Source organism: Arvicola amphibius, chromosome 7 (genome assembly GCF_903992535.2).
Source record: "Arvicola amphibius chromosome 7, mArvAmp1.2, whole genome shotgun sequence".
In the NCBI taxonomy this organism is placed as follows: Eukaryota; Metazoa; Chordata; class Mammalia; order Rodentia; family Cricetidae; genus Arvicola; species Arvicola amphibius.
The window spans coordinates 78,750,721-78,765,496 of record NC_052053.1 but is presented as its reverse complement, the minus strand read 5'-3'; the positions used below and the strand labels follow the sequence as shown (position 1 = coordinate 78,765,496).

The window sequence follows — 14,776 nt, the reverse complement described above, 5'->3', positions numbered from 1 at the left end:
GGACACCCTGGTGAGGCTGGTCATGTCACTTATCTACGCTCTCCTCCCAACCCGTGTCCTCCCCTATACACTGGCCTTGGCACTCCTTCCCTTCTAATGGCTTGCGAACCTGAAAGGCTAGAGCCATGTTCGGGAACCTGGCCAGTTTATGGTGGGCATTTTCAGGCAATAGCAACAGCTGTTTAAGAAGGATCTCCTTGGACCGTGATTGGAGTGAGGTCTTGGAGCCATCTGGGCTGCTTGCATCCTCTACAGACACAAGGCTAGCTGTGGTCAGAACCCATTTGACACAAGGTCAGAGTCTCAGAGAGTGTTAGGCTTGTCTCACAGCGGAAGATCATGGCAAGGCCCTACCCTGCTCAGGGTGGCAGAGGTAGGCAGCTGATAGGCCATCACACACACGTGTGTCTACCGTAATGGCCAGCTCTTGCTTTGAAATGTGCCTGGCCACCCCCACTTTCTGGCTTCCCCACACCTGAAAACTTGACTTGGGTTCCGTTGCCATCACCAGTGGTAGCCAAAAGCTAGCAGTAGCTGAGGCGGCACCCCTAGGCCCATCCTCCCTCTCTCTGGGCAGCTGGCCTGGTCCCAGCCTCTCGGCAACAGCAGCTGATGACTCCTCTCTGACCTGGCAGGTGGTGCGGTTGACGTGGTGGGCTGTGTGCCGTGACTCTGTGTACTACACACTCTCTGTCGTCGTGCTCATAGCGGTGAGTCAGCCCTCACACCCCAAGTGTTGGGTGGTCAGGGCCCCATGAAGGCACAGGTACCCGCTTGCCTGTTCTTGACCCTATGGCAGGAGAGGTTGCAGCACCGACGGTGGAATGTGTTGACCCCCTCTCTGTGCTCACATTGGCCCCTCACCCCACTTCTCACACTGTGCCTTCCTCTCTAAAGACCTCAGCCTTGATCCCTGCATAATGGGATTAGATCCAGGACCATTTTGATGCTTAAAAGCCTTGCACGAAACAAAATCTTCAATGGAAGTTCAAGCATGGACCCACATGAGGCCCTTCCAACCCTGTATCTTCAGACCACTTCTAGGAAGCAGGTTTCAGGTTGAGCAATAAACCTAAATACTCAGGAGACTGTGGCTGAAGGACGTGGTCAAGACCATCTTCAGCAGTTTGGAAGGACCGTATCTCGAATTGAAAGCTATAGAAATGAGAAGAGGCAGCTCTGTGGTTGTGGGCCAGCCCAGCATGTGCAGGAAAGGGCCTGTGTGCAGTAGTGCACAGTAAATAATAAGAAGCCAGTGTCTGGGTTCTGTGATACTGCAGAGTGGGGGAGAGGCCTCCTCAAAACTATCACAGCGGGCAGCTGGGAGCCCAGGACAAGAGAAGGGGTGAAAAGGCAGAGGAGCCAAAAGAGGACCCTGGGGTCTGTTAGTGTGGACTGTGCCCCCCAGGCCGCAAGAGCTGGGGTGACATTGTGGTCCATACAGTGAAGCACACTATCAAGTGTGTGACATCCATAGGGGAACAATGCTGATCTCTGCAGTGCTGCAGGAGGACAGATGCCTGTGACATGTTGGATTTCAAGGAAATGTGTGACCGTTTCTATCTGTCCAGACCCAAGAGTATGACTACCCTTATATTCATTATCTACTGCTTTGTAACAAAATTTCTCCAAAGCTGGGCATGGGTAGGGTGCACCTGCAGTCAAGGGCCAGAGGTATGGCACCTGGGAAGCTACAGCAAGAGGAATGTGAGTCCCAGGCCAGTCTTGGCTGTTATCTAGTGAGATGCTGTCAAAACAAACCCCAAACCTACCAGCTTAAGACAGCGAGCACTGATGCTGTAAGTGAGAAATCTGGGGGGGGGGGTGGCTGAACTAGGAAGAGAAGGGTCTCAGGACACACAGTCAGCTGAGCCCCCTCTTCAGGAACACTGTAGTGGCTGTCAGCTGACACCAAGGCCGACCAGGCCATCCCACAGGGTAGCTGTGCCCTCACAGAAGAGGTGAGGAGGTCAGGTTACAGAAGGGCTGTGCCTTCCACCTTAGAAATGGCCAGCAGCAAGTGAGCACCACCCCCATGCTCAGAGGGGGCGTAGGTGATCATTGGGACAACTGAGGCCAGCTCAGAAACTACCCACCACACTCAGAAAATGGCATGGCTAGGGGAAACAAGATACCTATGTGAAATCTCAAAAAAAAAAATAATAAATCCACAGTACCCTGAACATACCATAAATGGGCAATAAAAATAGCTCATAAGAGACTGGCATTCTGTTGGTAATCATTTTGGCAGTAAGTCACTGGAATATCCAATGACGTCATCTGTTGCTGGTCCAGAAACTGCCAGCCCTCCTCTGCAAAGGCAGGCTGGTGCCAGCGTTTGGGGCTTGACCCCAGGGTGGTGCCCCTCTGCCCACTTGAAGTGATTTCCCAGATAATGAATTATTCCTCATAAAACTCTAAAATGGCCAAGGAAGACTCTTCAGTCTTCCTAAGAGTAAATTTCCCTGGGTGTGAATTAAGTATTCACTTTAAACGCTTGAGCTTGTACAATAAAGTCAAGGTCACTGTTTTTCTGCTGCCTGAGTATTTGTTGTAACATGTTCACTATATATTTTGTCTAGTATCTGTTTCTCATCCCATGTGCGAAGAAAGCTTCACGGTGTAGAACTGTCTCCGCCTCTTGTCCTCCTCACATTCTTCCTGTCATTGCCTGTAAATGCCAGTAGCCCTCCTTTGAGCTCTATAAGCTAAAAATGTCCCTGTAAAAGCATCTCAGATTCTCCCTCTGTTGCGTGGCCTTCCTCAGAACTGTGGGTCCAAAAGGCTCCCAATGATGTCTGGCTAGGGAGCTTGAAGTGACTTCCTAAGGCAGTGCCTGTATGTTCTGCCCATTGCCACAGACAGGAGACCCAAGTCCAAACAATAGCCCCTAGCCTCTTCTGGTACCATATATAGGGACCCTTTTGTTTCCATGGTCAGGTTGTTGGAAGCATCCCTGCCACCTCTTCCTACACTGAGCTGTAGAGTCCACCCCTTCCCTTGGCCACAGAGCATCCTTCACGTGTGTCTTGTCCCAGAGATGCTGGGTGGGATGCATGTTATGTGGGATGTACAGAAAAACAAAAAGAACCAATAGGAGGCTGGTAGATGAAGTGATAGGCAGATGTGATTGATAGACTGAGAGATGGGTAGATGGTCTGATGGATGGAAGGGCGGATGAATGGATAGATGGAAATGCTTCGGGGAATGAGCTCAAGTGGTCTTAGATCATGCCACCTGCAAGCTAGGACCCAGGGAGCTCAGTAACATAGCCCAGTCCTGGGCCGAATGCTTGAGAGACCATGGCAACACTGGCATAAGTTATAGAGTTAAAAGGCTAAACGTGGAAGGAGAAGGAATGGAGTCGTATTTGCCGTCCTCTGGCCATTTTCCTCTGGTGGTGTCCACCCATAGTGAGGAAGGCTAGCTCCTTCCTTCTCAGTCCACTGATTCTAATGCCAGTCCCTTTCACGAACGCCCTCACGGATACACCAGCAATACTATTCTGCAAAGTACCTGGGTACCCCTGAAGCCAGGCAAGTTGGCACTTAAGATTAGCCTATGTGTTGAATTTTATCATTGTCCTCTACCAGATACCCCTCCACACACTCACCCTGCCTTCGTTTAAACAGCTGGACCTTGGAATTCCAAAAGGGGTTACTCTTTGTTTTCAAGAAAACAAGCCCCTAGGCCACACACATGTGTGATATACATGTAGGCACAGGTGTATAGCTGTCTTCCCTGAATTCTCTCCAATTTTAGCAACTTTATTCTCATAGCAGGGGAAGCTCCTGTCAGGTCTACCCCAGCGACTACCTAGGCGATAATAAAACATAGGCTGCCTCACTTGGGATGACGACACTGAGCCAGTGAGCATCTCGGAGTTACAGTCGGTTCCCATTACGACCATTTCAGAGCTGCCATAGGTTCCACGGTGGAGCGACTAGGAAATAGAGAGATCAAAGGCCAGTGTGTGTTAGATCCAGGCCTGGACTCTGTTTCTTTTGTAATCAGTGTATCCCTTTGTTTCCTTTGCTTTTCCAGTTCATATACGACGAGGAAATTGTGTGGTAAGTTTTTAACCGTTTTCTTGTTGTTGCTAAGTGCCAGTATCTATGTATGCTGGGTTGACAAATCATTTTCAGATTTAGTTTTGCAAGCATAGATTTGCTGGTGTATGAAAGTGATGGGGCTGTCATTCCCAGCAGCCTTGTTTTTGTCCTATTAGAATGACAGAATCGTTTCCCCCAAGGTTCCTGCCCGGCTGCTATCAAGATACACATAAAACTAAACTAACGAGGGCAACCCTACTTCACACAAAGATAAGCAAGAGGGAGAAAAGATTTGGTCATGGGTTTGTTTCTGGGAGGAAGAGGTCTCAGAGGTGCCCTGGCGAGGCAGTGAGGGAGGAACAGGGTCCCAGATGCCACCGAGACAAAGGTGTGTCATCAGACCCCTCCCTTGTGACTGTTAGAGGAATCAAACTCAGGGAATGTAGAGGTTTTACTACAAAAATCAAGAAGCTGACAAATGCCTGCCTCACAAGCAGTGAGGGCCTGAGTTCAGTTCCCCAGCATCCACATAAAAAGCCAGGTGTAGGGACATACATCCTAATTCCAACACTGCGGGGAGAGGCAGGAGAATCCCCAGGGTCGCTCTGCCATCCTGTCTGCCCAAATCAGTGCACTTCAGTTAGAGTAAGAGACCCTGTCTCAAACAACAAGGTGGAGAATGACTGGGAGAAGCTCCCCAGTATTGACCTCTGGGCTCCACATACCACATGTATATAAGTGTGCACTCGTGTGTACATATGCACATGTCCAGACACATATACCATACACAGTCACATCAAAACAAGCACATTTTTAAAAGTAATTTTTAGAAGAAAATACTTGTGATACTTAACAGGAGTTAACTTTCTTTTTTTATTTTTGGAACTGACTTTCTTAAATTGAGATTCATGAAGTACAAACTTCTAAGGAATACGCTGATTCTTCTCCCTACTCCCTGGGGTATGTTGGCATCTCAGTTCATATGCCACACAATTGCCTGGTCATTGGCATCGTCAAGAATCTGCACCTGCAGGTAGCAACTTTTGAGAACACACTCAGATGACCACTGAGAACAGCAATTGCTTGACAAGAGTGACGTCATGCCCAGCACCTAGAGAGCCCTGGTTAAAGGCCATACCTGGTCTCATGCCTTCAGCTGTGGATGGACTAGGATGGGTTGTACTGAGATGATCTGTAGGTCCATTTCTGGTTCATGAATTGCATGTTAGCAAGGAATGAGCTCTCAGAACGACTGGCCAAGCCCAGTATGCAAAGGCTTCAGCACATTGTCCAGAGAAGCAGAAACTGTGTAGCTTCTCAAGTGTGCAATCACAGATGCAACCCCACTCTCCTCACAATAGTTTGTGGGGTTGGGTTATATCTACAAGACAGCAGTAGAAGAATGTTCCAGAAAGACAATACCACACTATATCTGGTAGATGGCTCAAAAGGCTTCTGTGCCCCACCATGTCCCTTTCCCAGGGATTGTGTCTCCCTGTTCCCATAGCCTCTCTGGTCCCTGACAAGACTCTAGAGTGGGCCTAGGTTCTCTTAAGGCTAAGGCCATGGGATTTAGCATCTGGGGGTGACAGCTGGGGGTGGGGCTCTCCTTAGTCCTCTAGACTGCTATGATTGAGAAGACCCAAACCCATCCTTCTCTCAGTTACCAAGAGGACTCTCAATGACAAACAACCCTATGCTGGGGTGGCCCACCTGAATTCCTGGGACAGAAAAGCGAGGCTATCCCACCTTGGCACTAACCTTGACCATGCAGCCCCAGCCCGCATGTACCATGACCTCCTGTGCTCTAACCACAATCTCCTTTCTCTCTCCAAGGTGGGAAGGCCTGGTGCTCATCATCTTGTACGTGTTTTATATTCTGATCATGAAGTAAGTGGCCTCTCCCTTTTCCTGAGACCCGGAGGTACCCCTGCCTCCATCTCCTACTTATGTCCCTGCTCAGAACAGGGATGTCCTCCGTCCCACCTTTCAGTTTCTTTGGGGCAGCCTTCATTCTCTAGTGGACATCGTCAGGGCATCCACAGTGGGGAACTGGCTCAGACACTGGTGTCTTTCTTCCACAGGTTAGGGGACAGTACTGGGTGGCTGATGTAGGGCTTTCCAAAAATGAGTCCCCAGAAAACACCCGTGTCCCTCCCTGCTCTGGGCAACTCCTCTGCCCCAGGGTATAACCACTCTTTTGCTGTTTCAATAAGTCTAACAATACCATCCTCAAGGCTCATCAATTTAACCTCTGTCCCAGGCCTTATCAAATGCCAATTGTCAAGGCCACTGTTTTTCCTGGCAACAGAGCCACACTTATAATTCTGGGGGTGTATTCTGGGTTGGAAAACCTTGAGCCACTTGGGAAGCTGCCTGAATCTGAGTCATCTTAAAACTACCCATGAGGAAGATTAGACAGCCACAAAGATGAAGTTCTGGCATGTGCTTCAGTACGAATGAACCTTTTAAAGCTCACCAAATAGAAGCAGCCATTCCCAAAAGGCCAATGTTATTTATAATTCAGTGTTCACAAGGTATCCCGAAGGATCAAGTCCATGTCATATAGGTTAGAGGTTAGTGAGAGACTGGAGTGATGGGGACTGATTAGCGGGTGCAGGCTTACTGTTGGGATGATAAAAAATAGTTGGGGAATTATTAGTGATAATTGTATAATAATAAGTATAATCAACATCACCAAAGTTCTTAGAACATAGGAAATAGCTATAGTGATAAATTATATATATGTAGGTATGTATGTATAATACATGTGTATTTATGTACATATATGTGCATATATGTAATTCTACCAAGAATAACTATTTATGATATTCATGAGCCTAGCTGCATGTAGGTTTCTTTTCTTTCAAGTAATTAAAAAGAGAACACCATGGGTGTTATGAGAGTCCTCACCTTTATATAAAACATCATATTGTATAAATACCTCACAAAACATATTTTCTAAAATGGGAAAATTAAACTGTCTAGCAGCCCAAGAATTCTTTAGTGACTGCCATCGACAGCTTTTTAGTGAACAGCCAGCAGCAGAGAGGCTGAGAGATGAAGAGCCACTCTCTCCTCTCAGAGGATGGCTGTACTGGCCTTGAGTGACATGGGAGGTAGATGGTCACCAAGCAGCCCACTTGAGCAACAGTTGCTTTCTGGGGAGGGAAAAGGTGTAGCGGTGATGCCGCCTTCCAGCCTGTCTTGTCAGTTGGGCTGAATTGTTTTTTTTTTAGGATAAGCTCTAAGAAGCATTAAATGCCTTGGCTGTAAGGCCTCTAACACCCCGAGGAGGGCACTATAGCCCAGTGGAAGCAGGTGCCTCCAGACTGTACATGCTCCCAGCATTCCTTCTAGAAACCACTTCAGCTCAACTGGACAGCCTTCCTGGTTACCATGTATGCCCAGCAACCTGCATGCCTGGTGCCCCATGCATCTGGTAGGGTGAGACCCCCTCCACTGCTCTGACCTCTTGCCTTCCCTGACTTACAGGTACAATATGAAGATGCAGACATTTTTCACAACCAAACAAAAGAGCATTGCAAATGGTAACCCAGTCAGCAGCGAGCTGGAAGATGGTAATGACCTCTATGACGGTAGCTATGACGACCCTTCTGTGCCATTGCTGGGGCAAGGTAAGGCTGAGCAGACAGGAGCTGTGGACCCTTGTGGAAGCCACTCTGCAGACCACACACACACACACACACACACACACACACACACGCACATGCACACACACGCACGCGCACATGCACACACACACACACACATACTGTCACCATAAACCTTTAGTCCTGCACACCCCAAATGAGGAAAGAAGACCCCTGTTTGAGATGTTACTCCGATCGACAGTTCACTTAGATTAGAAAGAATAAAAGGGGGAAATCCCATTAAAAAATACATGAATTAAATCATAGAAATTTCCCCATGCTTCCAGAGGCAGGTGGGAAGTCCGATTGACTTTAGACATGCAATGTTGGTGCCCAAGAGAAAAGCCCAGAATAGGAAGCTTAAGTGTTAAAACTTGGGCCTCCCTGTGCATCTCAAGTGCCAGGCCATGTCCCTGGGAAATCCATCCTGGATGGTGTCACCCCCTACGTTTGTGAACACTTGCCTAAAGGTACAGCCTTGGAGCGTCACAGCAGCCGAGCCCATCCCAGAGGCCTGCTTGGAGTCCCATTGCTGAAAATAGCTTCATTGAACCTAGACAACAATGAGAACTCTAAGGGAGACTTACATGGATCTAATCTACATGGGAAGTAGAAAAAGACAAGATCTCCTGAGTAAATTGGAAGCATGGGGACCTTGGGAGAGGGTTTAAAAGGAGGGGAGAGGCAGGGAGGGGAGCAGAGAAAAATGTAGATCTGAATAAAAATCAATTTAAAAAAGAAAGAAAATAGCTTCATTGCCCTAGCTCTTCTAGGAACCGGCAGCCTCTGGAGCCAGGCCCTATCTTCTTGGTCACAGTCTTTGAATTGTCTTGATCTGAGAGCTACTTTTTTGAGAATATCCTCAATTCTTAATAATCCAGCCAGTTGTCAGGTAACACCCCTGCCATGGGTCAGCTGTCCCGTCCAGACTAGCTTTAAAGCCTGTGAATGGTACTTGTGTTGGGAAAAGGAAGTCCAGGGCTGTGTGGCATCCTTGGTCCACTCCAGGTGTCCTCTACCCCTTTTCCTCAGTGCCCCAGGCAAGTCTCGGTGTTTCATAGGGGTCTTTAGCTTGCTTGTTGTATCAGGAGTGAGTGGTCTCAGAGGTTCTCCTTGTCTGTTGTGGTGGCTAAGGAACCTGTGTTCCTCAACCCTCTGTAGCCTCTGTCCTGGGCAGAGCAAGACAGAAGTTTCATCTCAGATGCGTTTTGCACAAGTCTCCTGTCGTGTCTTGGATTTTCCCAAGAGGAAGGTGCTTGTCACAGATGCTCTACTGAGTGACACATCTTTCTATTAGGAAGAAGACACCCATTGAAGCAGGAGTTTCAATTCAGGGACCCCCCCCCAATCCCTGGAGACACCCACATGAGGGACAGCCCCAAGGAAGGCTGGAGATGAAGGCGTTATACATGTCTCATTAAGTCCCAGCTGGCGTCACTGGGAGCGAGTTGTGGGACACTGTCCACTGAGGGGAAAGCTCCAACACTGGCCATCGTTTAGGATTTAGCCTCCCATAGTCACAGAGACTCTGGGGTACCCATTGCAGGCCCCAAAATCTGTCAGGAAAGAGGCTGCCCTGCTCAGCACATAAGCGATACCAGAAGGTCCTTTAAACCTGGGTGGCAAAGAAGGAAGATCTGAGTGGAGAATCAGGATGTGCCCACTTCCTGATGCACTGTCCAAATGCTGCTGCCTGTCTTGAGTTTGCCAGTGGATGCCCAATCCCAGTGCCCTGTGGGAGCCCTGTGTGTGAGATCCTCAGCTCTCACTTTACCAGGAAGTTCAGGCTCCCCAAGCCTGCTGCCCACAATCATGGCCTTTTCCTGGAGCCCTGTGGTGATTCTCCATCACTTTTGAACCCAGAGACAGTAGGGCTTCATTGGTTTAATACCATTGTCTCTATATCCAGGGTAACTTCTAGAAAGTAGGAAGACTGGTCACTGAGCTGGCCCAGGCACTGGGACTGAGGGAGAAGCAAAGCGAGTCTCTTACCCCTTATTAAACAGATGCATTTATAGCAAAGGCCATGGGAGGAAAGGGTCCCAGAAAGTTGGATAATGAGCTACAGGCCCTGACTTCCGTATTTGGAGAACCTACCCAGATATGTGGACTTGGGGACCGCATCCAGTCTTTACTGTCCCCAGAAGACACTCCATGGAACGATTTACAAGTTGTTACAGCATAATTTCCCTGGGTAGAATGGGAGGAAGAGCTCCCAGTGACACCCCAGGACTGAGATGACCTGGACATCCCGCTTTGGTTGTCTGACAAGGTTGCCATGGCAGGAGACAACATCACATCCTTTCCCCCATCCTCAGCCTCCTGGCAGGTGTCTCTCTAGTCATGGTACCGAAAAGGGTGTCTGAATCACCTCCTGACGTTTTGAGGAGTCCCTTGGGCTGGGCTTGTAGCTCAATGGTAGGGTGCTTGCTTAGCACACACAAGCCTCTAGGAAGAATAAATAGGACATAAACTGCCCTCCACAACCCTGGCTTTCTCATAAAATCCAAAGCTTAAAGCTCAGCTTATTTGTAGGAGAAGCAGGGAGAAGCTGAGTTGTACTTAAATATGTTTCAGTCTTCTGACTGCTTCTCTGGTGGCCTTGTTCACAGCCTTGCAGCCAAATCTACCTGGCCACCGGGTCCCATATTGGATGAAGTTATCTAGCTCAGAGAGCTCCCCAGGAGACCTTCCAAGCTGCCCTAGTGTTAGTTAGACACAACCTAAGTTTAGAAAGAGACAGGAGGGGCAATACCAGGCCTTGGATGGAATTACCAGGAAAGCATCTTGTGGCTGAGTACCCTCTGGCCTACCACTCTCAGCTTGGGCATGATGTGGGCAAGAGAGCCAGGTGTCATGGCTCCTGTCTCACAGGCTGCACAGCTTTTGAGAGCAGGTCCTGTCCACGGGGTACCTGTAGTGAGGCTGGTTTTACAGAATGGAGTGTAGTACCTGCTACAGGGGTTTGCTGGGGCCCCCTCCCTCTGGCAGCCCAGAGCATCAAGGCTCCCTGTTGGAAGGAGCCTGCTACTAACACCCTCCTTCATGCAAGCCCCACCCCGGCATCCCTACCAGCAAGAGCTCTGCCCCCAGATTCTGCCGCCGCACGCTAACCCACCTGTGGCCATCTGTGCCAGCCTCTGTGTCCTTAACTCTTCTTCTAAATTGTAAGTAATCTGCTCTCCTCCTGGCCATAACACGCTTTTAAGCAATAAACACAGTCCATGAGCCAAGCCCCACACTGTCCACCTCTGTGAAGGTTGGTGTCCGTCTTGGACAGGCGCATGGGCCTCTGGCTGTTTCTAATCCACCTGCCTCCTGTCTGCTGAGCCTTGCTGCCTGCGTGGGGTGTAGTGTCTGTGAGTGTGTTTGCCCGGGCGGGGGGAGGGGTCTGTTTGCTGTGCATTTTGTACGTTTTTATACCATTAACTTCTGCATGAGTTTGCCCTCTGGACCTGCTCCTTGGTCACTCAACTCTTCACGCGGGATGCCACGGGATCTGGTAACGTGTGCAGAGGAACACCATACCTCTTCTTAGCCCCTTCAAGGGGACGTGCTACTTGCTTCAAGGGTGCTGTGTTCGTGAGTGGTTTGATTACTTCCCCTGGTGCTTGGAGTGCCATGCCGAGCTCTTGTGGACACAGGCACAGGACTGGGTCTCCCAAGAGAAAAGAAAGAGTTGGAGAGGGGAGCCAACCACATTGAGGATGTCAGGGTTCATCTAAGACACTGAGGCCAGACGGCAGCATATCCTCAGATAAAGAGACTCTCTCTAGGACCCCTAATGTCTGGTATAGGGCATGGAGCCACATCTTTGACCGCCCAGCTTGCCTTCTGGGAAACAAAATTGAAAGAAGCCACCCCAATAGCAGTGAAGATGGCCCACTTCAAGACAGAGCAAAGGCCCCTAGGAAAGGTTAATGTGATTCTGTCCTCTGTTCCCAGCATTTCCACTCCTAAAGACCCTTATTGACTTGGAAAGTTTTATCTGAGTGTCTGAAGATCAAGGTGGTGGTAGTGGGCCTGTCTTGGTCATGAGTGACAGATGCAGGGACCTGTCTATGGCATAGGGAGGTTGTCCCAGTGGATCCTAGGCAAGACACTGAAAGACCCTTGCAGCTAGCCAAGACTGAACTCCTACCCCACAGAAGAGAGGGGTCTGGAAGAACCAGGCACCAACCATGGAGAAGCCAGGTGTAGCACATGGGTAGCAGGGCACCTGCTGAATCTGTCTAACTTGCTGAGTCATGGGTATGTCAGAAGTAAGCCACACTTTGAAGAGAGATGCTGAAGCTGGGTCTCTCACCTCAGAGTAGCTGCCAGCTACCAAGCATTGCCCCAAGATGTTGGCCATGAGGGAAGTGAGTCCCCATCACTAGGGCAACTATCCTTCAAGGAGTCAACACTGATCATGAGCTCTGCTCTACAGTGAAGGAGAAACCTCCCTACAGCAAGACCCCAGTGGTGATGGTGGATGAGATTCTGAGCTCTAGCCCTCCCAAGTTCACCTTCCCGGAGGCCGGCCTGCGCATCATGATCACCAACAAGTTTGGGCCCAGGACCCGACTACGGATGGCCAGCAGGATCATAATTAATGAGGTAAGTTAACCCAGCACATGGGTACAACCTGTAACCCTCGGACTGCATGTGGTGGAGAGTACCTATAAACGCCACCCAACACAAACTTGTAACCTTGCCTAAAGCACGAATTTTTTTTAACTCAATTACATGCCTCTTAAGCATGAACTTTGCGGATGACAAGACCATGTTGCAGGTCAGGAAGGCTGGGTACACTGGCTAGCAGAAAGTGAATAGCCTTGGGTGGGTCTGGCAGTTCCACAGGCTCTGTTCCCTTAGGACTCTTCGTGGAGTTTCAGGCATGGGAAGAAGGAAGGGGGGGGGGCTGCAGAGGCTTGTCATGGAAGCTTAAGCAGAAGGTGGAGGAACCCCACGCCTAAGCTATTTCACTATTTGTCAGTTGCTAGAGTTGAGCTAATTAGAGAAAGGGGAACCTGCAGTATGGGTGGTTTCTTCACAGTGTTAATTAGAGAACCAAGCATGAACACACTCCCATTCTGTGTGGATTATGACCCTTGAAAAAGCACCAGTTGTCTTCGTGTTCTGTTGCCGTTCACCATGACCAAGGCAATTTATAAAAGGAAGCCTTTAATGGGGAGCTCGCTTACAGTTTCAGAAGATTAATCCATCATCCTGGCAGGGAGCGTGGCAGAAGGCAAGCAGGCATGATGCTAGAGAAGGAGCTAAGAGCTCACATCTGATCCACAAGTTGCAGGGAGGAGTAGGGATAGGGTACCGGACAGAAGGAGGGAGACAGACAGACAGACAGATACAGACTTGGTCTGGTGTGGGCTTTTTAAGCAGCCACTTTTATCTTTTTGCCATGGGGCACAAGTCACAGCACAAGGGGGAAGGAACTCCTAGAGGCAGATTTCCTCCTAAATCAGCAGGGGATTAAACAACTTGGGGGGACCAGCTCCAAAGTCCCCCCCCCACACCCAACACTTTTCTCTAAGACTTCTACATTCTTGAGGCCAAAGTCCACCCCCAGTGACACACCTCCTGCCACAAAGCCACACCTCTTAATTCTTCCCAAGCAGTTCCACTAGCTGGGGACCAAGCATTCAAACATATGAGTCTATGAGGGCCATTCACCTTCAAACCACCAAACTGGTGAATGAGGGTGGCCTCTGAGGATTTGTTCTTCACACCTGTCATTCTGAGTGTCTCCTCATTTGGAAATGGTAGTCAGAACTTGGCTAGCACTCAACCAGACTGCAAAGATAACATGGTACATTGCTCAGCTCCTTAACCTGTTTCCAGGCCTTGCTTTCTAAGTGCATTCCTGATCTTGCTGGCTTTATTCTCTGAAGCATGCAGTGGCCAGAGGACAAAGATGGTGAAACTTAGCACACAGGTGTCTGCAAAAGCATTATTCCCCAGAGACTAAAGCTTGTCTCTTTGGGACACTTATGCTTTGATTTATGGTTCAATGTGCCATATGGGTGGAAAGTACATTAAGCAAGGGGAATGATTTCTGGACTTTAAGTCATTATGGTCTATATTCGTGAAATTCATTTCAGGGAACTTTTATAGAACCCTGCCCATTTGTCAGAAACCTGAGAATCCTACCCACAGGGTGCTGTGGGGAGTGTGGTAAATAACTCCAGAAGATTGGGGGCCATGACTTTATAGCATCTTTTATCACATAGGTTTGAAGTTGTGTATTTGTTTGAGAAGGCTAGGCTGGTCTCGACTTCATGGTGCAGTCCAGGCTGGCCTAGAACTCAAGATCCTCCTGCCTCAACTTCCTTGCACTGGGCTTCCAGTTATGTGCACCACCCCAGGCTGGAGTGGCAGGTTTTGATGAGCTGGTAAATACAAGTAGTTGGTACCACAAGTGTTTTCAGCCCTGCTCTGTGAGGTAGCCTGAGAGCCACAGAGTCTGGGCTCCGGAGAAAGGAAGTGAGTCCTAATCTCACACCCACCACTAGATCTCTGTCTCCTTGGTCTCAGTTCCTGTCTGAGGTTCCTGGACAGGGTGCTTCCAGCTTTCAAGATTTCATCCACATGCATTGCAGGGTTGTGCCTGGGGCCTAAGCAATATCTTTAAAGATAGTCATCATAGGATGGAACAGAGGAGAACGAAACCCACAAAATATCTAGGCTTATTTCTTGAGACACTCTGAGGAAGTAGTTCAGTCAGTAAGGTGCTTGTTTCGAAAGCATAGGGACCTGAGTTCAATCCTCAGAACTTGCATTTTAAAAGCCAGGCCTGTTGGCGTGTACTTGGCAATCCGAACACTGAGGTTCTGTTTCAGATAGGAATGGCAGACAGCTCTTAAGGTTAACCCATTGTCCTCCACATGAGTGATCACCTGTTGCATGCACACCTACATGTTTGTGCTTGCGTATATGTGCCTGCATTTGTATGTGCACATAACCGTGCTCTTGTAAACACACATACACACACACACACACACACATACACACAGTCATTCACACATGCATGTATGCATATATGTGACACTGTGATCTCATTTCTTCGGTCAT

General features: G+C 48.9%; 1 protein-coding gene across 2 annotated transcripts in view; it reads left to right on the top strand.

The window, feature by feature from the left end:
• Window positions 1–14,776, top strand: part of Slc24a4 (solute carrier family 24 member 4) — a 132,600-nt gene that overhangs the window by 91,657 nt on the left and 26,167 nt on the right. The window contains exons 7-11 of one of the 2 annotated variants that reach the window (XM_038337416.1): window positions 636–710; window positions 4,045–4,070; window positions 5,889–5,942; window positions 7,548–7,633; window positions 12,135–12,304. In XM_038337416.1, coding sequence (XP_038193344.1) covers window positions 636–710; window positions 4,045–4,070; window positions 5,889–5,942; window positions 7,548–7,633; window positions 12,135–12,304 — 411 coding nt within the window. Of the gene's footprint in view, window positions 1–635; window positions 711–4,044; window positions 4,071–5,888; window positions 5,943–7,547; window positions 7,691–12,134; window positions 12,305–14,776 lie in introns of both variants that reach the window. The other variant, XM_038337415.1, reaches the window with a different exon arrangement.